This window comes from Ptychodera flava, chromosome 14 (assembly GCF_041260155.1).
Source record: "Ptychodera flava strain L36383 chromosome 14, AS_Pfla_20210202, whole genome shotgun sequence".
Taxonomy (NCBI): domain Eukaryota; kingdom Metazoa; phylum Hemichordata; class Enteropneusta; family Ptychoderidae; genus Ptychodera; species Ptychodera flava.
The window spans coordinates 1,958,718-1,985,266 of NC_091941.1; the positions used below are offsets into that span (position 1 = coordinate 1,958,718).

Below are 26,549 nucleotides of genomic sequence, written 5' to 3' on the forward strand. Positions count from 1 at the left end.
TAACACTCTTGGAGCCTTACAGTACATCATGGGTGACAAAAATTATAATGAGAAAATAAAGCTCTTCTTCTATAAACTTTGCTATTACTCCTCTCTCTGAATACTATATTAGTCTGTTCTCAGTACTATCTGTACTTTTCCTTAGTAAAAGATTCTCAACTTTCTCATCCTTTTTTATAAAACTTGAAGTAATTTTTGCTGTGCAAGTAGCAACATAGTTTTCTTCTTTCCACTTTTCCTTTATTGGCTGTCGCATAATTTATCATGGTTAGTGGCTTGTCTGTGCAGTTTTCCAGGCAATGTTTGGTCTTTTCCTTCTGATTCATGGATAGAATGCCAGATGGTACATATCTGTTTCTGGTGCCAATGGAGATCTATAAAGTTCAAATGTGTGTTTGTACTGAGTTGACCCCACACCAAACCTAATGCTTTAAAACTGTATGGCTGCATATTGCTTTATGCTTTGAGCGTAATCTCTATGGCTACATATCAGTGTTATGGGAAACAGATACTGACCAATACTTGGTGCAAAATATGTGTTTAAAATGTTTGAGTGAATGCCACGAATAAACTCTAATTACTTTGGATTTTTTGTGAAAACAACAATATATTATTCTTAAATTCCAGCTATTTTTATTTTTATTCCAGCTATTCCAAAATGTCACTTGGTTCTCAAGGGACACTTGAGTCAATGATATTTTAAATCATTCTTACCATATTGGTAATATACACTGAATCTCGTAGAAACATTCAATATTGTCAGACTTTTTTTCTTATATAATGACAAAACAAGGTTGAAGGCATTTGTTGTCAATTGCACGGCTGTGAAAGGCATCATGGGAGTTACACACATAATGTCATGAGTGTTACAATACTAAGTGTTTCATCATTCTGTTTTCTTACCATTCACTGAAGTGAAATGTGAAGTTAGCAAATTAGGAAGCAAATTGGATGTGTTAATGTCATAAGTAAAGACCAAGTCAGAATCCTCAAAATGGTTCTATTTTAGAAATGACTCTATATTTACTATCCCTTGTGCAAGTTAAGTCAAAAATATCAATGGTTCTACTCCGGAATAAAAAGGACGTGATGCGTTCTACAGACTCAGTATGCCCAAATAATCACTTGATGCCGGTACAAACAAACCCACATGTGTACTAGCACGTATGGAAATACACGTACGTCTATGCGCATTTGCGCACATGGCTTTGTTTGTACCGTGGTCGATTTGAATTCCGGGTTTGGCCTATTGTCATCAGAGCAGCTAACACTACACAAACAGGGACAAGGCAAATACGTCTTCACAGCGATATGATGTTTGTTTTTGCAAATTATAAAAACAATCTCTGAATTAATTATACGCATTCATCACAGTGAAAACTGGGACGGTAATCAAAGGGTAAACACAGGACTGAGTTGCAAACGTAACCATATCACTGTATATTCCTAAACATAAATAACACCAAAACTATGCACTTTTGAAATTAAATCAGGCTCAAAATAGGAAAGTCATACTAATAAATGCAGTCTTTTGGCTCGTTCTTTGATCCAAGCAGGTATACACCTGTGATAATGTATCACAGCTTACATGATACTTCCATGATGCCTTTGTAGTCCGTAAGCGGGCCATTTTATAATACAAAATATTTGCGTGTCATTTATCATATCACATGACACATCACTGAATTATACATTTCAGTTTTCTCCAAATGCAGACCTAGTGTATTTCATTTTTTTAAGTCAAAGTGACTAACGATTTCCTTCTCTTTTCATTGCCTCTTCCCTCCCGTTTTTTCTAAAAGGCCCGTTTTGTGATGAGAAAGCTTCCAAGTATTGGTGGAACGTGATGATGAAGACCCTCAACAGCCATGCCAGCAGTTCTTCTACACCTATCCTTTGAAGAGCAGCAACAGATAGTCGCTTGAATTTCAACTGTACATGAAATATTTGACGTTTTTAAGAAAAGCGTCTCACAGGAACATTGATACTAAACTATGACAGTATTTATTCAAGTTAAATCCACTCTAAATGGCTGTCACAAGCTACGTCTAGTCATAAGAAATGGAAATGAAATTGACAAATTCTTTCCAGTGAAAAACTTTTCAAATGACAGCTTTTTTCTGTTAGAAAGGGTTTTATCAAAGTTAACATTCTAGGTCTTGCAGCAAATACTGTGAATCATAGGGTCTATCTCACATCAATGCACTTGCATGATTTTATGGCAATTTTTCATTTCAGATTTTCACATTAATTGAGATCAATTTCGGGATTGAAAGAAAGTTCCATTTTTTAGTGCATCCAAGGTTACAAAGCACTTGCAATACATCCAATTGTGCTCACCCATTCATTGTTTACAGAAATCAGACGTATGAACATCATAAAAATAATTAACCAAATTGTGAAACAGGCCTGTAAGTCTGTCTGTAGCTCTGAAGACACAGGAAACAAAATTGATAAAAAGTTACTTTTGATGATAAAAAGTTACTTTTGATGTTTGCCAAAATGTCTCCATATTCAGCCCCCACCCTCATGCAATCTCTAGCTGTTTTTTTCCAATGGTAGTGTTTCACCCGCTACTTCAAATTAGTTTGTTCAGTAGAATTTCAATTGAATTTATAAATGTATATATTTGATGGAGATGCCATGATTTGACATCTGATGGTAGAATCTCCAGATGCTCGACATAGGCATGAACCCCCTTGTCTCCTAGACTTAACCAAATCGAAAGAACGGAGGGGTAATATGATTGCAACAGCTGTCATGAAGGTGAAACACTCTATGTGAAACTTGAATGAAAATTCTCACATCACTCTGGAAACAAGATGTATATGTCAAGAATTTTAAGTAACTCACGGCAGACTTTTTGGTAGCATAGAGAATGAACCTCGGTAGTGAAATAAGTCCAATAAGTTAATATTGATACCAGATTCCAGGAAATAGGTTATATGGGTCGAACAAACCTACTTTGAAATTCAAGTGACATCTGTGTAGTTCCACTGGATAATGGTTTTGCATATTTAACTGTATTCAAACTGCTTTGCAATTTATTGATTTTGAAAATGCAGTCTTCGGTGCATTAGCATCAACAGTATGGAAAAAATCCTATCTCATCAATGTGAAATATTAGACTGACTACAGTGTCTACAAAACAATGGAAAAGAAGGAAAAGTCTTTGAAGCAACAGCCTGTTTCTAACATGAAAATGTTTTTAACATATAGCATTAAAAAAGGGGACGAGTAAGGAGAACGTTATGGCCATCATTACAGCTTATCACTGCTTTTTATTCTGCCCAATTTCAAAAAAAGCTAGTCTCGGTATCTGATCAGTGGAGATTAGATATATTTGGATCCTAATCATGAAGGATAGGATCAACTCTATTACGTTGATTATCGGTGAGCAAGTCTCATAAGATTTTAGACACCAAAGCCAGACAAATACACATAATGCATGCCAAGATACGCTCCAATGTATCATTTATATTAACTGGTACATGTACCATTTGTTGCTTAGCAACATGCTTAATAAAATGGATCTTTCTTTCCTTGGTGTAATTCTACTTCAGCACACTTTGTCAGCGTAGTCGGAAGCTACAGCAAAAAAATAAATAACCAAAAAAAATTTCAGGATCATGCTGTTTGCATCAGTCTTTTTCAAGTTTGTTCCCAAGTGGTGTGTTGTATCAGATCCCAGAACAGTTAGGATACATTTCATTTCTAGCCAGTCATTAGAAATTCAGTTCGGATGCTGAAAATCAACATCAAAAGACATTTGATCGTTACACAAATCTTATTCTAATTCTTTAGAACTCTTCTCTCTCTTGATTGAGCAAATATGTTTTGATGAGTGATGTTATACGGCAATCCTGTAGACCAAGTTTCAGTAGACAGCCTCATTACATCCCCTTTTACAATTATTGATAATGAGCAACATAATATAATAATAAATATAATAATGTATCAACCTCAATATGGATCACAGTATATATTGCTGTTGTGTTGATACATTAAGATGTGCAGTGCATATGAGATACAGTTTTGATGTTATAAATCATTGAATACGGTTTGGAAACAGATTGGCACCCTTTTTTAAAGTGCGAAAACTAGCCCCCACAAAATTGTAGATATCTGGATGCCAGTGAATTTATCATCAAAATATTCTGATTCATAAAAACAAGAGTTACTGCCGTGATGGATAGTACACAGTGTAGTTTGGAAAGTTTGGGATTACATAGCTAGCCTTACATGCTGTACTGATTCTGTTTTTAACTATATCATATATGACAATGAGTTAATGAGAATTTGACTCAACAACAAAGGTTTTTCTGTTGGTTTTTCACTCATTTTGAAAGGTTTCGTCTCAGCATAGTCCAGACTAACAGTATCAACAACAGGTAGCTAATTCATGATGCAAATGTTACCGATGTGTATGACTGTGTTTAAGGCAGGAGGCACCATCTACTACTTGTTGGAGCTCACTGAGAAGCTCCTGGAGTAAATAAGGTTTTCATAGGCCTATATCAGTTAAAATAGAAAATTTAATTTTTCTGAATACAGTTATCACATGTGGCCATTTGAATTTCAAGTGTTAGTAATATCAGGTAATTTGTTTTTCTAGAACCAATTTTTGCACAGCGACCCCAAATTTTCTTCTTCACTTTAAAAGGGAATAATTTGAAACTGCCATGTTGAAAGTTTACGCAAAAGAGTTGTGTTTTGAATTTTTGTGGTGTGTACTGCCAGCCAGAAACAAATTTGATTCAGGAGTGAGACATGGCAAAGAACCAGAGGCTTTGTTCAGACTACACTCGGTACGTACAGGGAGCCAAATGACAGTTTTCAGTTGCCAGGAGACAGAATTACAATAAAATGTACTGTTCTTTTTCACAAACATCACTTGGGAACATCCCACACCTTGGTGCTTTCTTTATAGATGTGTACAGGAAATCTTTTGAACACATTCATGTATGCTGTATTGCTGTTATATCTAGACAAGAATTTTCAAAGCAATGAATTGATATACTTCTAGTGCCCTTCAAGAGATCTCTTCTTGAAAATCAGTAAATATGTAAATTTGATTGTAGTTTGTCAATACCATCTTTAAGTGTCTAGATTGTGTCCGTTGATACAGCAAAGGAACTTCACTTTTCTTTGCATGAATGTTGTCTTGTTTGTTAAAATTAGATTTTAACTATTTCATGAATCAGTAAATGAAAAAAAAATTGAGAGTCTTTTAAATTATGAAGACCTTGCATGGCTGGTGTTGACTACTTTGTCATATTGACAGGGTGCATTTCAAAATGTGCATGTGTGAAAATAATGTACAAATCAAATAAAATAATAAAAAAAAAAATTATATAAAAATATATTATGACTTCAAGAGACTGCCCCAGGACCTTTGCCCTCAGATTGAATGTCTTTGTAAAATGAAATCGTTGGTTTTTCTTACAATGGAATTAATTTTCTTGCAAACTGTTTTCTATGACACTACCATAGATGTGGATGCATTTTATGAATTTTATGATAGCTTCTTGTGGCCTTTCTTTTTTGAGTGACTCAGATGGTCCACTGGCTGGCTCCTCTAAGTTACTGCTTATTGTGTTAGCAAAACTCAGCGTACAAGTGATTTGTTGAAAGTTTGCAAGGTGACAACTTTATAAATTTACCTCTGTAAAAAAGATTTGAATCAGCTCAGTGTTTTTCCCTTTCTTCTCCGTCATTTCCTTTCAACTCTCTCCATAGTTTCAGTTTTAGCATTGTTGTGTTGTTGTTTTCTTTGCTCTACTTCAGACTTAAATGTGCAAGCTCTGAATTATTTATATTCTCTTCACACAGTGACTTCACTATGAATTTAATCAGTGTTGCCTTTTTTCTGAAGGTTCAAAATCCTAGGGATACAAAGCAAGGAATGGCAGTGCGGTGGACAAACACATGTTGTCCCTGAGCTTTCTTCCCAGATAGCGATTCTTCTGTCACATACTGACCTGCTGAAATATCTCTCAAAGGTCACCCCTTCACATCTGTTACTGGATTGTCCCTTCTTGTTGGAGTTGAAATAGAACACTAAATTACCTCTAGATTTTGCTGAGAAAAGATGATGAATATATCAGTACTGTGATAATCACATGAAATAAAGTGATGTATACCTCCAGAGAATTCTATTTTAAAGAGCTTCTGTAGACGAAGTCAGTGATCCTCTATAACTTGTCATTGTAATCCATGCTAGGAACATTTTGGACAAATTTTAGTGCGTTCAGCATCAGTAGAATTATCACACAAGACTGAGAATATCACTCAGAATATCACCAGTTTTGGTTTCAGTAACGCTCATGCTATCGTAACGTTTAACGACATGACACTCTTCAAACACAAAATAAATTTTGTATTTCAAAATTTGCAAAAGCACCATCACATGTAAACTAGAAATATTTCACATTTGATTGGCAATTATTCTGTAAGCACAAAATAATGCATTTTTTCAGCATGTATGAATGATTTGTATTTTACCGGCAAAATTGTAAATAGGATTTGACTTAAGCCTCTGTTGTTTTTTCTATCAGAGCAGTATGTTGTTGAATTGAACAGGTCACCTTGCAAAAAAAACAAACAAAATAAATTACTATTGTTCAATCTTTCATGTACTTGTAAATTAATCTGCAGTTGATTGTAGTAATTTTCAGGTGGAATAAATAAAATCCATGCTCACTGTTTTCCGAATGTTGGGATTTTGAGAATTTTTACAGACGTTTGTTTGGCACATTGGTCATTCAGTTGCTTGAGTGGTACATAAAAAACAAACAAAACATAACGAACAAAAACAAAGATAGGAACCGCTAGAATACTTAATCCTCAGGAAGTTTTCCACCAGCAACTTGAGTTTAAAGGTTATAATTTGCATGTCAATGGAGAATTGTGATATTGTGCATAGAAATGCCACATAATGGCAGAAAATATTGAACAAAACTTCTTCTTTTTGCTCTGAAAAAGTTTTCAAGACAGTAACTTTCTTGGGAAAAATGTTCAGAGGCTTTAAAAATAATAAAAGGTGTGTATATAGCCAACACAGAAGTAGAGATATAAGTAATCTTTATTGTAACATAAACAATTAGTGATAGTAACTTATTCATGTAAATAATTTAAATATTTAAGTAAACACCAAGAGAGAGAAAGAGAGAAAGTGTGTTAGTGTGTACAACATTTTCTCTGTTTATTATTACAGTATTTATGTCGTTTCTTATGTACATTTTCATTCTCTGTATTTTGAATTTTTCCAAAATCATCGTTAATAACTACAAATTCTTCATTGCACACATAGACAACTTGATGCCAAGGGGGCATGATCACAGAAAACCAAAAAAAGAGATTAAAAATAAGCATGATACACATCACCTTGTTGCCATAGTAATTAGATCTCATTAATGTGTACAGATGAAAAGAGAAAGATGTAAGAGAGAATGCACACTTCTTGAATTTGACCAATGATGAGTAATCACAAACTAATGATTTTATTGGTGGAATTTTCTATCTTGCATTGTGAAATATGCTTTCTGTAGACACCGTTTGTGAATTGACCCACTCCCATTTTATCTGTAGCAATTTTACTTTCCAAAGAGGACTTAGCTTGTACATATGAACAATGTACATGTGACATTATTCAATAAAGGTTTTTGGGTTTTTTGCGAAGTTTCTTTGTGTGGTTGTAGTTCCCCAGCTTGTAACCATTACTGCTCTAGATGTTACGGGCATATCAAATTGTATGCTTATAACTTTTACAACTTGTAAAATAAAAATGGTGTTATTATTACTATCTTCTGACCCTGTTTGTCTTGATTAAAACTTTAAAGATAGACAAGGAACTTACAGGGGCTGGTAAAGCTCCACTGTTAATTGTAATTTTCACTGTAAACAATGAATGGAAATGCTGTTTGTGTAGTACATGAAAATCAACACAAAGGCAACTGAAATGAATGTTCAATTAATGTTTTGACGAAAAATAATTAGAAAAATAGAACATTTGACAAACTCACGACAGAAAGCAAGCAAATTTGAGTTAAGACAGCACAAGGACTAAATTGACAAAATCGTCCAAAGAATGTCATGATCACTGAACCCAATAGAAAGCATATGGTATAGGTACGGATGAAAAATTCTCAACAATTACAATATACAACTTAATGCTAGCTCAAACGTTACATAAGAACATCCCTGTGAAGTGATGTGTCAAATTTGAAAGCCATCAGAGAAAGTCATTATTGAACCAGAATATGGACTGAATAGGGCCGTTCACAGTTTACGTCACTGTTCTCTCATTAATATGCAAAAATAAATATTTGTCCGATTTTTTAGATTACGCTTTTGAAATTACGCATGCAAGAACGACGAAAATACATCTCAGTGGGCGACTGCTAGTGTAACAGTGAATACTAAAAAACATATTCACGACTCCGAGTACAAGCTGCAAAAACAGCCACGCATGCAACATTGATAAAATTTGTCCGCATTTCAAGCTGCGTGTCCGATGTCGCGCGCGTACAGCTATATTTAGTAACCAACCTGTAACCGTGAACAAGGCTATAGATTGCATCTAGCGGTCACAAAAAGTGATCTGAACTGCTTGGCTATGAGGGCATAATACCAGAGTGTCAGAGCTTGAGTGTACCAGTAAACTTCAGTGGTACTTGGCTAATTTTCTTGGTCTGAAATCAACAATCGATCACCTGTAACCACCTTGAAATCATTACTTGGCCCTGATCCAAATTTTAATAGCCAGAATTATTTCCATCTCAGACCAAAACCAACTAGGCAAGCATGTTTAAGCAAGCCAGAGCCAAGTCTGCTTAACATTAAATTTTTCGGTCTAATGAGAGAGTTAGGTGATAAATATCACTAGTTAAAGGGACAAAGTCGGACATTTTTCATCAATTTTATTTGATGCGAAATTGTTTGACATGTTGAAAGATACTGAATAAATGGGTGACCATATATTCAACCCCGGTTTTAGACAAATGAAACCATTGCAAAAATGAATTAATGGTCATGACCATTAATTCATTTTCACCACTGTTTCATGTATCGTGTCTAAAATCAGGATCAAATATGGTCACGCATTTATTCAGTATCTTTCAACATCTCAAACAATATAAGTAATGTCTCGTACAAACAAAATTCATGATAATTTAATGGCTGACATTTTCCCTTTAATGCTGCACTTATGTTTGGTGACTGACCATAGATGTTAATACCACAGAGAATCCAGAAATCTGGTTGGTGTTGTTGTTTGTGTTGTTGATATGTTTAGTGTTGTTGTTGTTGACCAAAAAATTCAACGAATATAACTACGCTTATTGTGTTGTTGTTTCAAATGTAATGTAAGCTTAGATGTTGTAAGAAACACTACAAGGACACTATCATGATTTGACCCAATAAAAACAACAACAACCAGATTTCTGGATAATTTGCCTGATTGCATTCTCGATGCACTGCACACTAGTGCTACAAGAGTAGTAATACCTTGGGCGAAAAGTCGATGAAGTATAAATCAGCACGTAAAGACAGTAACCCATTAGAAAACCACCAACACCAGATATATGGACCCATCGCAAGGTGCAGAACTTGCTGGAGGGACTGCGCAAGCAGGCATTCAGCAGTCTGCAGATGATCCAGCCAATTGAGTGCCTGCTGTGTTCCTGGACATCCGTAAGAAATATTTGCTTGCGTCATGAATATTTATGTGATTTGTTGTTTATTGAGGCATACTCGGAACAACAAATGGATATTGCAACCGATTTAGATGTGCATGGTTTCATTGCAGTTATTTTCAGTGCAAAAGATTAAATTTCAAGGTAAGTCGTGATCAGGTGTTTTGTAGGATTAAATCTCGGAGGTTGCGAACACAAAGCACCTTGAAGCACAAACCTCACATTTGTGAGAACAAACTGCGAAGCATTAATGCTGATTACAAGCAGAATTTACATGCAGGCTATGGGGCAACTGATCGCACACCATTGTTCCTACCGAGGTGCATCGAGCACAAGCACCCGGTAAGCACGATGCCATTTTCTCCAGCAGCCGGCCGGTTCCTGGGTGGCGCTATTTACATGTACTTCTCGCTCATCTGAAAAGGTGTGTGAAGTTAGCTGCCAGTTCCCAGTTCCAGTAAATGCGAATAATGGTGTGAAGTTAGCTCCCAGTTCCCAGTTCGAGTAAGCTTAAATACCAATAGGCCTTAGGAGCTGGGGTGTGAAGTTAGCTCCCAGTTCCCAGTTGGAGTAATGCAAATATTAAGGAGCTGGCTCCCAGTTCCCAGTTTGACCAAATATGAATAAGGAGCTGGCCCCCAGTACCCAGATTTAGCGAATGCGAATAAGGAACCGTTTTACTGTCATTCTAACGACTGATATTCCAAGTTTCAACTTTATGGCGTTTACTCTCAATGCGGAAAACTAAAATAGGTAAACATAAGTCTAATTACAAACTTCAACACATCAGGACAAGTCTGAAGACTTCATATTTTATACATAGTTGAAAGGATTGTCATTACATTTATAATGGAAAATATAAACCAGCAGAACAATAATACAGGAAATTGAAATTTTATTGCTTTTATTGAATCCACATACTTCACTGTGTGCAGTGACATGCATCCATTGCTTTCCCATGTAGAACTATAATCCATAAAGCCAAGAAAAATGATTTTTTTTCATCCTCTTGCCTGTCAATTCAGACTCGCCGTTTCAACCTTTTTGTCTGCTCATAAGGAAATAAAATAAAAAATACACGCAAAAATATGCAACAATAGTGCATAACATAGTGCTGTATAAAACAGAACTGTAAATAAAATAATGGACACTAACATTCCATTCACAACTGTACACATGTGTCACTTTTATATAACACTGTCAAAACTGTGCATTGCTGCACTAAAAGTCAAACCGCAGAACTGTTGCTATACAAAAATAATAAATTAACACTGCCGTGCATTTATCTCTGCGTGCATTCTTATGTTGTTTTCATGGTTTTTCCGCAATCTTGTTGAATGGAGAATAAAGAAAAATTGAGTGTAAAAAAATAACCGCGTCACCGCATCAATTTTGAAATATGTCTAGATGAAAAACAAACTTTTTTATTTTCTTGGCCTAATGGACGCTTTTCTTGTACCTGTTGATATACTGTACCAAAATTGAACTCATGGTATCTATTCAGCGATATAAATTATGCATACTTAATGAATTTATATTGAAAATGCATAAAGCTAAAATAGTGTGATTCTGGTATATCAGAAAACTACCACTTCTCAACTTGACTGTTCACATGCAGTTTCAAAGGATCTCTAATTCACAAAAATACTAAGTCACGGATTGGTACGTTTCTGATAAACCAGAAAAGTACCAGTTCTGAACTTGATTGTACACAATTGAAAACGAGCAAAATAGGTAGTACCGGTACTTTTTTCCTACTTACTCTGAATAGGTACATATTAGGTATACATGGTTTATAGCTAATCACTTCACTGTAATGAAGCCGGTTCACAAAGCTAAAAACTGCTTTTCTTCTCAATACTGAAAAGTTATTAACATTATTTATCACAAACGAAGATGAAGCACTGGCATTTCGTGGCAACCGCAGCAGCATACGCATTATGACAGACGTGTATGTTATGAACCGAAGACAAAACACTATAATTGCACATGATCGACATTGTTTCAAAAAACATTAAAAAGTCGATGTTTTACGCCAAAGGTACAGTTGCTCTTCACTGAGAAATATTATCACCATCGTCCGTTAGGTTATGTAATAGGGTATTGCCCAGATATGTAAACTTACTGACAAATGTATTGTGTTACCTCTTATTCCAACAGGTGGAATTCGGCAGAGTATTTCACTACATTTAATATTCATGCATTTTGTCTTCTGGACATTGCAAAGTATGTCATGTTCTAAGGCATATTGCTCACAAGTTTTTGCAAGTTTTCTCAGTCCCTTGATGATTGCGCAAGTAAACACATATCACCTGCATAAGACCGCAGACAAATAGAAAGACAGACTAGCAACGCGGCATGCCTTTTGTTTCTTGGTCGTCTCGGTAGACTATGGCCTTTTCATATTAAAATGAGCTTCACAGGTGTAGATTTTTTGGAGACTTTGTTCGTGGTTGATAATTGTACAAGATTATGCGAAAAGTACGACGAGATGGCATCGTGTTGCCAGTCGCGTAGCAACCATACTTACTTTGTGAGCTCTCAGGGCAGAAACACTGCTTCACGCCAATCAAAACATAACACGCCAGCAGTTTCATAAACACGTCCTTCCATGACCAACTTTTAAAAGACAATATGACTGACCGTAAACCATTGAGTAAAACCAGACAGTATCGATAAAAGACTTTCAAATTTGGTTCAAACACACTCATTATATATTCATAAAAATGTGAGAGGAATTTTTTAAATGGTAAAACTCACTTTCCCGAAGCTCAAAACTTTCCCGTTTTCGCCAGCACGCCAATTCCGCTCAGCACCACACGACAGCAACAACACAAACTTTGCCAAACATATTTTCGCTTAAAAATTGGCGAAAATCCTGAAATTACCGAAGGATGCATGGTCGGCACTCTTCGGAAAAGAGAGGCGAGAGCTACCTGAGGCGAGGCGAACATGGAGGGCTTACGTAAGCGCTTCACACCTTGAACAATACCCGTTGCCAGTCTGTCCCTGTATTTGTCTGTGATAAGACAGATTAATTACAGAAACACCGCTTATTTCATATCCAATACCACTGCTAGACAATGACGTGTTTAGATCGTCCATATAAACATTAACAAGAAGAAGTGACATGATTCCTCCTTGGCGAACTGCATTCGTTATACTAAAAAGGAAGAAATCGAATTTCCCCAACCTATACAAAATCTTTGAGATGAACACCAAAATCAAAGCAGATGTACAATGAAAAGCGGAACGCGTCTTTCAATCAGTTTCTTGATGAGAGTCATATGGTTTGCTTATTTGTCAAAATCCTTTTCCGCATCGAGAAAACAACAAATACTGAACTGCCCCTAGTCTTATAGTAACGTATGGTTTCTTTCAAAAGAAAGATACACATGTCAGTACCATGTTTCTTTTCGAAGCAAAACTTAGCATCAGACGTAATGAGATAACTTTCTCAACGATTGATTGGGATAAGTTCAAGGACTTTGGAAAACACACTGATCGCCCGATCATGCATGAGAAATATCTACTCTCTATTCTGTTGGGCACTGATTATTGGGGAAAAAATCATAAAAACTGGCAAAATGTTGCACTAAAATTTTGGCGGGAAAAATTACAGCATGCACCCATAGGGTTTAGACAATTGTGTCCAGCTGTTAGCAGTGTTTACACAGTAATTTCGGGGCATGGCAGTTATGTAAACATTAGATAAATTCTTTATTTCGAATGAGGAAAATCTTGGAATTTTTTTTGTTGCTTTTCTTGAAAAGTTGTTTAAGTTTTGAATTTAGTGAAATATGCAGTCATTTGCTTGACCAACTCAACTCACACTGAGCAAAATTTAGCATAATTTATAAATACTTTACGGTACATCATTTAAAGTACTTTCTAACTTTGTGGCATGGAAGTATCCGGACTCAATGTTTACAAGAAGTTTTCAAATTACTGATTTATTATTTAAGCATTCCACAAATGTGAGCAGACACCGTGTCAACAACTGTGTTTTTTTCATCCGTAAACCATCATGATGCAACTGATGATCACCTAGCAGGGTGAAGCTAGAGTTGAAAGATACATAACACTACCATATCAGTAATTTATACAAACTCATGTATTGAGATGTAATTGTTCCAGTTGAGAGGGAAACAGCAAAGGGTGTCACTCCGCATGCTCAGCGGGGGAGGGAGTCCTCAGAATTTAGAGTTTCTAGTTTAATGCCTCTGATCATCCCAAAAGGTAAGCTTAAACAATGACAGCTTCCTTATTTGTGCTGGAATCATCGAATTCTTTGAGATGGCGACTGGTCTCTCAATCAAGGTTCCGTGAGAAATTGTAATCAGACCTACAAACGCTAGCCGTGCACCACGGGGCAGTAGTTCTGAGCAATCATCAGACAGTGCAGACACCATAACGGTGGTGCTGATCAAGAACCGGGTACAGCGATGGACACTTTGAAATGTTGATGACGTTGCTGCAGTTACTGTCGGTTTCGGATTCGATTTAGGACTCGGGTTCAAGAGACTGAAAGTAGTTAGGCATTTTCGGCAATGCTCATTTATTTTTATCTTTTAGCAATTTAAATACCTGAAAGTAAGAAGAGTGATTCACCAGTCTTTAATTTTCATGCTTAATTTTTTTATCAACACACAATTTCTTCATAATTTTGACAAAAAGCGAAGAGCTAACTACCTGATGGGGGTGCATTTATCAGCTGAAGAGTGCGATATTATGTTGACTAGTTTGTTTTGTTCATAGTTGGTAGGTTTGTGAATATTGACCTTTTAGTTATTGGGTGCATTTGTCTTTTAATAATGTTAAATTTTCATGACAACCTTTGGTGGTATAACCTTTCAACAATCTATCGGCATACCAATGGGTACAAATTGTGCACCACTTCTTGCTGACTTATTTCTCTATTCATATGAAGCAGAGTTCCTACAATCTCTCTACAAAGCAGGGTCTAAAAAACTTGCAAGGCGTTTTAACAACACGCACAGACATATTGATGATCTGATTAGTCTAAACAATCCAGACATATCAAATTACTTACATCATATTTACCCTGATGAATTGGAAATCAAAGAAACAACTGAGAGTAGGAACTCAGCTTCAAGTGGGTACTAATGGGCTACACACTAAGCTGTATGACAAAAGGGATGATTTTGATTTTGAAATCATAAATTATCCCCACTTATCAAGTAATATTCCATCTGCACCTGCTTATGGTGTGTATGTGTCTCAACTTCTCAGATATTGTAGGGCTTGTGATTCCTACGCGGATTTTCAAATGAGACACAGCTTAGGGACCGTTCAGTTTTTACGGCCGGGGGGGCGGCAAAATCTTGTCGCCGGTGTTCAAAAAAATTGATGACCCCCCCTGCATTTTTCGCGAAAAAATGATGACCCCCCCTTTGTCAGACGAAAAAATTTGATGACCCCCCCCCCCCCCACTGAAAAATAACCAAAACCCATATGTCAAATTTACCCGCACGGTTTGGATTTGAACTCTGGTACGCGGCGCACTTTATTCGTGTAGCAGAGATGCCAGTGTACAAACTTCTCAGCCACATCCATGCAAACGTCTGTTAATTAGGACGACTGTAAGGCAATTTTTAACTTCATTTCCATAGACAACTTATGTCCATGGACATTGTATAAAGTAAACTTTATTGGAGTGGTTTGCCAAAGGCAGCCCTCCGGTTAAGAGGGTCATGGGCCATTACGTAAAGTCAACTTTATTCTAGTGGGCAACAAAGGTGCCCACTGGTAAAAAGAGGGTCGATCATGGCCATTGCATGAAGTAAACCTAATTGGAGTGGGCCGCCAAAGGCGTCTGCCCGCTAAGAGGGTCATGGGTAATACATAAAGTATATTTATTGTATTGGGCCGCCGAAGGCGGCCCGCGGTAAAGAGGGTCAATCATGGCCATGGCATAAAGTGGACTTTATTGTAGGTATTATGTTTTTGAAAATGTGGTGACCCCCCTTTCCTACCAGTGAAAAAGTGATGACCCCCCCTTCTTGGATTCCAAAATTATGATGACCCCCCCCCCCTGGATTTTGCCGCCCCCCCAGCCGTAAAAACTGAACGGTCCCTTATTAGTATCAAAACTAGTGAGACAGGGATATACATCCAAAAGACTCGTGAGGACTTTCAAAAAGTTCTACGGTCGATATAATGACATTGTGGCCAAATATGACACCTCGGTCACTCAAATGACTAGCGACAGCATTCCCGGCTTTGACTTATTACAGTGATTCATATACTGTATCACTTCATACAATATTAGACAATTTTGGGACCAATCCTGACGGGTGTAGCATGCTAGCAGGGTACGCTTACCCATTCCGGACACCTGGTACCACAACTAACTATCAGTGGTTCAGGATGGTCCTACTTGAATTTGTAAATCTCAAATGTCCCATGGACCTGGTAATGTATTACCTTGAATGGAAAATGATTATTGGACCAGTTTAATGTCATATATTTAGATCTGATTAAGTTCTGTACCACGCAATGACAAAGCAATCAAACCGACAAAGAGCGCCCTCTTAAGGAAATTAGAGGATAATGCCATATTTTCCAATTTTTCGGGCAAGTATCTATACTGTATAAAACGTATGAGTTTTTGGAGCCGGGTGATGTGGACAAACGATCTTTAATAACAAACACTTCTTTCGATTATCCGAAAATGCGGGGAAAATATACTAGAAATGCAAAGTTACGATCAATAACTCGAACCCGAAAACGAAACCGACACTAACTTCAGCAACGTAGTTAATGTGCGTCTTCCGCCGTTTAGGGCGCAAAACAAGGTGGTGGCTGACAGTGTAAGAAGATCAGTGGTGGTACATATATTTTACGCCATCAAAAATTAAGGACAATTTTAGTCACATTATTTGTCGCATTCAGTGAGATTTGAGTTGAAGGTTAGCTGTGACAAGTTTTACAGTCTAGTTTTTTTTAGAATTACTGAGAAGTCCATGTCTCCGTTTTTCAGTGAACAATTAGCGGTTGGACATGTATCTTGTTGCTCTTTGTTTGACAATATGTGGTAGGTTATTCTAGACTTTGGCACCTACATATGAAATTGAAATGTACGTACTTTTGGTAAAGACAAGTTTTGACCTAGTTTAAATCGAGTGTTATAGCAATGATCAGCTAGTCTGAAGTAGTCTCTCAAATTGTGTGGTATATTTTGATGATGCAAATCAAACATGAACTTTCCTAGAAGTAATTTATGAAGTTTACAGACATCCAGTATACCTAGTCTGAAGAATAAAGGTGCAGTAGTCTCCCGAAATCTAGAAAACGTAATTATTCGTACCAGCATTTTTGGGTGATAAAAATCTGATGTAAGTATGATTGATACGTACTTCGGATCCCCACACCTCAAGACCATATCTAATATTTGGTTCAATAAAAGCTTTGTAGAGCAGTAATAAAATTTGCTGTGGTACATAATTTTTTGCCTAAACATGATTCCTACTTTTTTCGTATACTATTATTTATCTCATTGATATGAAATTTCCATGTCAATTGTTTTTCAAAAACAACCCCAACAAAAGATGCTTATGGAACTTCTTCTATGATAGCATTCTTTACATAGAAATTACCTTGTAATGTTACAGAGTTACGATTGCTGTGAAAAAGCACATACTTTGTCTTACTTATATTAGCTGTCAGCTTATTAGCATCGCACCATTGAACAACGTCTTGTAAATGTACATCCACAAAAGACAGATTTACAGTGCGTGTTTCACGTGAAAAAGTTGGAATCATCGGCAAAAAGCCTAAAGACAAGTCAACAACTTTTGCAGAATTATGAAGGTCATTGATGTACATAAAAAATAGTGTAGGGTCAAGTACAGAGCCCTTGGGTACTCCACACGTAATTAGTAAATGTTGAGACATATATCCATCAACAAAACATACTGTGACCTATTATTTAAGTAGTCTGTAAACCAATGTAGTGGAATGTTGAAGTTTTAGAGGAGACTAGAATGATCTATCGTATTGAATGCCTTGGCGAAATCAATAATAATCCCGATGGTAGATCCCTTGGTCGACTTGTTTAATTAAATTATTCATTGAACTAATAAGAGAAAGTTTGGCACCGTGTTCTTCTCGGAAAAACTGATGCTTGTAGAAAAAAAAACATGTTTATTCAAATAGCCAACCAATTGGTTATTCACAGTCTTTTCAAGAATTTTACTAATAAGCGGCAATACCGAGATTGCAAGGACGATAGTTTCCCGGTATGTCCCTCGAACCCTTTATAAAGATAGGAACCACTCTTGCTATTTTGAGTGCATCAGGAAACTTACAATATTTAAAAGAAAGATTAAAAATACAACAAAGAGGTTGTGCAGTATACTCTGCTCCATTGACAGTAAGTTTTGCAGGTAAGTCGTCATAACCGGTTGCCTTCTTCACATCAAGACTTGTCAACATTAAAAACTTCTGAAATCTTCCAATCTGAAATATTTGTAATTGCTGTAAAAAACTTTGCCATAAACAGTTCCATTTGAAAACATTTTTTTTAATATAGCAAAGACTGACAGGTGATCTGAAATGTCACCAGCAATTGTACCTGTATAAATGGAACACTTATTTATTATATAAATATGGGCAATAAGGGTTTGTGAAACATTTTTCTATTGTTCATACATTTTATACTATTCCTAAATTTGTTGGCCCTTTTCTTAATTTTGGTCAAAAGCTCTTCTTATCTGAACATTCTTGTCCTTTTGCTTCTAAATTTGTTATCTGGTTCCTCAGAATGACTTGCACAAGATTAGTTCTTATTATTAAATATCAATGATATTTTATTTTATTTTATCAAGTTCTTATTATGGTGAAATTGAATACCTGCATTTTTGGGGCTTTTGTCAAAAAATCCTTCCTCTGAAACTCTGCTTAACTGATTGCTCTTGACTTGCTCCAAGTCTATCGGCTTAATTATGTTATAATAAAATGATTAAATTTCGGCAACTTTGTTCCGCCTGATATGGCGTGTTTGGAGTGAATGCGTAAGCCATTTGATCGCGTTGGCCCATAGCTTGGCGAGAGGTAACCGAATTTTATAGTTTAGCGTAAATATACGGACGGTAGGGAAAGCAGAATAACAGCGGACCTCAGAAATGGTTAAGAATCTTTCGACAAGAAAAACACGAAGCGACTAGTGGGCTATTGGTTCCATGGCATGATTTATGCAAGACTTGTCCAAATTATGGTTGAGGTTGCATATTTTAATGTTCAGGCAAGCCATGTCGGTAAAAATGTGTTTACCAAAAACTTCTTTTTAGATTGCTTTGAAGTTTGGTTTTCAGATTTCTAGCTGAGTAGGATCTAGTCAAAATTTGATGAAATGTCCCATTTGTATTTCGGGTCAATTTTTGCTGTTTTTTGGTCAAAATCTATTTTTTTCTGAAACCACATGTCCAATTGCTTTGACACATGTTATGCAAGCTCCTTAGGGTGACCGAATTTAGGGTGAAAATGTAGTTGAATTTGTATATTTTTATTTCTTTGGAAAATATCAGCTGTTTTTGTTTTTAAAAAATCTTGTTTTCGTTTAACTTCTTGTCTAATTATTTTGGAATTTTTTGTTCAGGTTTCTTATGGCAACATTAGTAAGATATGTTTAAATTGTAGTGGAATTTGCTTTTTTTTCGGGTAAAATGTCTTTTTCTCGAAAATGATTGTCCGACAGGTTCTATCGTGGGACCGGACGTCTGTTATGCATTCTTGTATTATTAATTTTAACCGAGAGCATAGTGCCCTTGATGCTTTTTTTTATTTGTCATTTTAATATTTCATTTTTCAAGTTGCTTGGCACAAATCGTTTTGAATAATGACAGGGACCTCTCAAAGGATGATGTATCGACTGCATTGTACATGTACATTTCAGATGATATGTACGACACTTTGTTTATAAATAATATATAAAATATGGACTTTGTCACTGAGAATGACTTGTTAAAGTTTTACCATATACTGAATGTTACACCAAAGTTGTGGGTAAAATATTTGCGTTTACAAAGATCCTTTCATCGTGGTATTCTATGGAAAACAATATTATTGTCAGTCATATGTGATATATACTAAATGAATAAATGTACTGCCTTTCCTTTCTTTCTATTTTTGATTCAAAAAATTAGTTTCCATATTTTATTTTCAGATGGTGAGACGTTCCCAACGTAAACGCAAAAAACCAAAACGGTTTAACAGCCAGGAATTTGATATTAATGATACAGGAAGATCTATCAAACAGAAGGAGGATGTTGTTAGCAGAACACAAACTATATACGGTAAGCTTGCAGACAAGAACCTACCCTTCAAGAAACGACATCTTTTGATTCCAAATATAAGTAATGTTAAACAAACAGAAAAGGCTGAGGATAGAGACGGTGTACAAAGGACCAATGGAGGTGATGGACAGGTGATTGGTGATAGAAATAGTGTAGAGAAGACTGTATCGGTAGATAGGGATAATTTGCAGAACGTTGAAGATAGAGATGAAGGACGGAAGGCAGAAGATACAAATGATAGACAAACAAGTAAAGATGGAAATAATGTACAGAAGAGCGAAGATAGAGATGACGGTCATATGTTTGAAGACAGAGATGATGGACAGAACAATAAAGACAAAATCAACGAACAGAAGAAACAAGACAAAGGTGATATTCAGACAAATGAAGACAGAAATGATGAACAGAAGTTTAGAGACAGAGATGCATTTGGAGACCGAGATGATGGACGGACAAATGAAGACAACGATGATGAACAGACAAATGAGGACAGAGACGATGAACAGACAAATGAGGACAGAGGCGATGAACAGACAAATGAAGACAGAGACGATGAACAGACAAAGGAAGACAGTGATGTTGGACTGACAAATGAAGATAGTGATGATGGACGTGCATCTGGTGACAGTAGTGACGGACAGACATTTGGAGACAGAGATGATGTAGAGAAAACTGATTATGAGGATCAACATAATGAAGAGAAAACTGAAGGTGAAGATAGAATAAACGAGAGTAAAGATGAAAAGAGAGGAGAGAATAAGGATGTAGTGATGGATGAGGATAGAAAGCAGGTGTCATTTTTTCAAGCTCCAAAAATTTGCTGTGCAGAGACACTCAGATGTAGTTGTGTGTTTTTCAATTTAGTTTCTACTTTAAAATTTCCACGCTACACAACACTGGGGAACCTGTCATATTTCATTATCACGTTTCTAGTTACATATTTACGATTCCTTAAAAACACAACTCTTTCGAGAGAATAACCAGTGTAAATCTGAGGGCTCATTGGGGAAGAAAAAAGGCCAACAGGACGGCGCACGTCAAACCAACTTGAACTGATCCGTTAGCTCAGTTGGTAGAGCATCCCAACTGAATTCGGGGGACGTGGGTTCAAGTCCTACATGGGTCATTTTTTCAAGCCCCAAAAATTTGCTGTGCAGAAACACTCAGATGTAGTTGTGTGTTTTTCAATTTAGTTTCTACTATATATATATATATATATATATATATATATATATATATATATATATATATATATATATATGTGTGTGTGTGTGTGTGTGTGTGTGTGTGTGCGTGTGTGTGTGTAATGTACACAGTATACATTTCAAATATAGAATTCAAGATTCACAACGGCAGAAAAAAAACGAAAAAATATCAGAAAGTGAGAACACTCCATCTGGAGTGATACTAATAATTCAAGTTTTATGTTGACAAGCTCAAGTATCCACGGCTGTCTCCCGCTGGTTTCCTTGATCTCATTGCATCAAGTGATGAAAATTCGCACTTCTTAACTGAAATTTACATTTAAACTAGGAAAAAAAATTATGTTGCTCGAGCTGTAATTTCCCACGAGGACATCTGTATACTTCGATATATATATATATATATATATATATATATATATATATATATATATATATATATATATATATATATATATATATATATATATATATATATTTAAAAACTATCTACTGTTGATTGACCAATCAGAGTGCTCAATTCAGGGTGGTTTATCTACTCGTAAAGCCTTGGTCACCAAATTCCAGAAACGAATGACAGCGCCATAGTAAAGTACTATCCAATCAAAAGTGAACATGTCATATTCTGTAGACATCTGGTACGTTTTAATATTCAAATTTGGTAACACAACGGAAACCAGCTGCAACACAACATCTGCTGTGGTACAAACATAAACTAATGTGCCCTAGGGCATTTAAACTAATGTTAGGGATTTTACATGAAATTGATAGACAGCTACAATAATAATAAATTATATATCAAAAGAAAGCTCTCTTCAAGACCAATTGATTGCATTTTGTTTGATGAAAATCGATTCAGTACATGCAGAGATATGTCCTGTTGAATTTGATAAAAACTTCTTCCCATTTAGAAATTATGCCATGGTAGACACCTGTAGTTATCATAACCACCAGGTGACCCCATTTTGAACATCGTTTGAGAAAACTAGAATTGCAATTTCTTGTGCTTTTTGCAATAACTCAAGCATTTCTTATTGAAAATTGATGAAATTTTTTGTGGATATTGCTGACGAAATTTTCAATGGTTTTTAATTTTTATAAATGAAAAAGGTTATTTAGAATGCTGTTTACTAGGTAAACAAATAAACAATACCTGTAAAAAATCAAATGATACCTGTGACATTGATCGCTGTATGCATTATGTCTAGTGAACATCAACAGAAATATGATAATCATATTCCATCATATTTACTTTGCATATATGAAAACAGTTATTTAGACTTATATTTACAAGGTAAACAAATAAACAACCTGTAAACAATCAAATGATACCTGTGACATTTTAGAACTTGATTTGAATTTAACAAAAATTTTTTTTAGATTTTTTTTAATTTGAACTTCGAAATTTTTTTAAATTTATTTTGTGTGATTACAACTGTTATTAAATGATTATGAAATATGTCTGATTAATGTAGATTTTAAGTTAAAACAATTGCAAGAACTTTTCCAAAAAGTCAAAAAACTTCGTTCTCAACCCTTTGTCAATGCCGTAAAACAGCAACACGCATTTATAGAATGAACAACTGCATTTGGATGTAAAGTTAAGCTGCCCCCGAAATAACATAGACCCTCGAACATGTCGAAGTCAGCGGTCCAAAATACAAACCAGTATAAATACAACTTTTCCAAAGTCAGGGACACCATCAATGAGGAAAGAACAAATTAATGATCTATGGCCTTGTTCTTCAGAGAAAACCAAAATAGTCCCCTTCTCGGGAACTATTAAAAGATCGAAACTAAAATTTCAGTATAGTATCGGCAAAGTGTGGTACACGTGCGTATGCCTACAGTTGTACACTGCAGTGCAGTGCTGGCTTGACAACTTCTCAGTGTCTATCGAAAAATATCACCCGGAAGTCAAACTACTTCGAACAAGATAACGTTTGAAAGGGTAAAGTATATTTCTCTAGATCCTGCGTTAGATTAGAAATCAGACAAATCAAGCTGCAAAATCATGAACGTCGGAACTCAGCTTAGACCTCCTGACACAGAACATGCGGCGAATGCGCCGATTACTTGTATGTGATTCCTGGGAGTGCCCGGATGTAAAGTTCGGGTGAAACCATACTCGCTAAAAAGGGCCTTAAGCATCATTTTCGCATCGTCAGACTCGTAATTATTGCAGAATTACAATTAATATTTATCATAAAATTAATTTTGGGGCCGAACGTTTAAGGAAATCAAGATTTTCTTTCAAAAAAACACAAACGAAACACAAAGTTTGATCACAGATTGAGTTTTTCTCGGCCGATTTTAACGTTCGCCCCCTCAAAATGAAGCCCATGATCTCTACTTTCGTACCAACCCTAAAAAATAGTGATGCGATCAGAATAAGTCATGCGGAGAGCCTATCAAAGAGGTATATGTTCGATCTCCTTCGCGGGACATTTGAGGTCACGGCACAACGCTCATAATGGACGCCAAAATCGCCGGTACGCGTGAGTTTGTAGTCGTGCTGTTTTGCCATTTATCGTAGTACAAAAGTGAAAATTTCCCAAAATGAAGTTAAAATAATAATCTTCAACACAACAGTTTCATTTTCTCTGATTATTTGGTCTATTTAAGAATTAACACGAAAGTTCGGACTAGACCTGCATCGAACGCGTACGTTCAACACAAATGTCACGTGACCTAAAATCCCTACTAATGTGCCCTAGGGCATTTATAGGATGTTCCATTACATTGGAAGGCTATTTCACAAATAAAAGTTTTAATTCATATCCTAAACATGTTACAGTGACAAAGGGAGAACAATGGGAGCGTCGCACAGTGCAGACGTGTAATAGTCAGCTCCGTAACTTTGTCCAGATAAGTGTCTCAAAAGGTTTCTTTGGTGGTGTTTGAAGTTGCCTGAACGTCAAGAATACCTGTTTGAAGTACTCGCAGGGAAATGGGGATCGCCACGGAACAGTATCGCGTGAAAATCGGGAAATTTGCTGGCGGCGACCCGACACGTCAGCAAACTCTCCCAAAGATGGCCGCCCTGCAGATACCTCTGGTCAATTGCAAGCTGTCATTGACTATAAAGCTTTGCCTTCTCAGTCTACTTGTCATCGGTGGAAATGTGGAGAGAAATCCAGGTCCTAATCTCCGTTCCGGTAATCAGAGCACATGTTCGGGAGAAGATTCTGCTACAAAAAAATGATATCGCAGGTATCGTAGGAAGACTCGATATACTTCTCCATGATTCGAGGGAAATGAACGCTAAACTTGACAGATTGCAGTCTCGAATGGACAATATAGAAGACGAAATGAACGAATTACGAGAGTCGACTGACCATAACAGAGTAAGAATTTCAGAACTCGAATCAAAACAGAAATCTTACGACGAATTTAAAGAAGTAATTGCAGGTCTGAAACGAGAAAATGAACAAATCCAACGAGACAAAGACAAGCTTGAGAACCAGAGTCGAAGGAACAATTTATTGTTCTACGGCTTGGAACAAGGAAACGCTCATGAAACTTGGGAAGAAGCTGAGGAGAAAGTCAAAGATGTGCTGAAAAATGAGCTGGAAATTTCAGAAGATATTCAGTTCGAAAGGTGCCACCGTTTGAACTACGCTCCGTTAACACGTGGAGCAAAGCCGATCATAGCAATGCTGACAAAGTTCAAAGACAAAGTCCTTATTCTTTCGAAGGCAAGTAAATTACGCAACTCTAGTATCAGTATTGGCGAAGACTTCACGAAGAGAGTCCGTAATATTCGCGCCAAATTGCTGACCCGCCGTAAAATCCTGCTAGACGAACATGTTGGTTCTAAAGCGCTCGTCCGTTTTGATAAACTGATACATACCGCAGCTAACGGCCAGAAGACCATTTATAAAGTCGATGAATCAACGGGGCAAGTCGTGAAGTCACACACGCTCACTCCATAGGGATACGGCCAGGGCCTAAAGAAAACTGACATTTCATTTCTGTTCTGGAATATCAGGGGTTTAAAGGCTAAACGCTCAGTTTCTGAATTTCTTACATTTTGTAAACATTTTGACATAATTGGGTTGGTAGAAACTTTCTGTTGCGATACAGACTCTGTCGACTTCTTAGATAGTTATGTTTCTTATAAATTTCCAGCTTTTAGACGCAGCCAGAGAGGACGTCCGTGTGGGGGAAATGCGGGTTACGTTCACCGTAATATTGCAAACAAAGTCAAGGAAATAAAGAGTTCTAATGAAAATTGCATTTTTCTTCATCTCAATAAAACGCTCTTTCCTTTCAACAACGACGTTCTCTATAGCTGCTGTTACTTTAAACCAGACGATAAGACAGACAAATTCGATGCATTTGAATTATTTATAACCGTACGTTCTTTCAATCCAGAATCACTGGTTTTGCTGGGTGGTGATTTTAACGCCAGAACTGGGTCACTCTCAGATTTTATCGTTGATGACTCAATCAGACATGTACCAATCATATTTTAGACTATGAACCAGATACTTTCCAGATGGAAAGAAATTCCAAAGACGAGCATGTTAATGAAGCAGGAAGAGATATGTTAAAGTTATGCAAGTGTTTTGACATCCACGTTTTGAATGGTCGCTTACACGACGATAAAGCTGGGAATGTCACTTGTGTGACATCCAATGGCTGTAGCGTGGTCGATTATATAATTTCGTCATCTGAAATGTTTAGTTACGTCACTTATTTTAATGTATTGCCACGGTTGAATCTGACCATTTTCCACTCATTTGCAGACTGGAGGCAGCCAACACTCATTTGCATCAGAATAAAAAACATCCGTCCACTTCAACTTCTGGATCTGTCCGCTTTCGCTGGACAGAAAATTGTAAGAATTCTTTTCGGCCAAATATTATGTCTGCAAGCGTCCAGTCATTATTGCAAAAAGCGAAAAATTCTTTGCCCAATTTTCAAGACACCATTGGTAAGCTGAATGAAGCGCTAATGTCCGCTGGCTCTGAAGGTCTCTGCAAAAGTAAACCATTCAACATACTGGCAGTCAGCCACAATGGTTTGATAGGGCGTGTACTGAGTCGAAACGTGTCATGTATGCGAAACTAAAACTTTTCAGAGATGTTGGTTCAAATGCTGTTTTAAATGATTACATGACAGCTAAAGCCAGATTTAGACATATTTGTAGAGACAGTAAAAGAGAATACCAGGCCCGTATTAGGAGCCAATTAAATGAAGCTTGCTCTAAAGGAGCGAACGACTTTTGGTCAGCTTTGAAATCAGTGCTAAATCAAAGACGTGGCCGAGATGAGAGTATTGATATTCAGACATGGTACAATCACTTCAGTTCTTTACTTAATAGCATAGAT

The 26,549-nt window shown here is 36.5% G+C and overlaps 2 protein-coding genes across 2 annotated transcripts in view; both read left to right on the forward strand.

Annotated features, from left to right (window-relative positions):
- Nucleotides 1–1,941, forward strand: part of LOC139150554 (regulator of G-protein signaling 7-like) — a 32,963-nt gene extending 31,022 nt beyond the window's left edge. Inside the window, 1 exon segment of the mRNA XM_070722991.1 lies at nt 1,803–1,941. The gene's annotated coding sequence lies outside the window, so the exon portion shown is untranslated.
- A 17,940-nt stretch (nt 1,942–19,881) lies between these two features.
- On the forward strand, nt 19,882–25,691 carry LOC139150555 (uncharacterized protein DDB_G0283697-like). The gene is made up of 3 exons (XM_070722992.1): nt 19,882–20,851; nt 24,316–24,915; nt 25,591–25,691. The coding sequence occupies exons 1-3, from the start codon at nt 19,882–19,884 to the stop codon at nt 25,689–25,691; spliced, it is 1,671 nt and encodes a 556-aa protein (XP_070579093.1).
- The last annotated feature ends 858 nt before the right edge of the window (nt 25,692–26,549 follow it).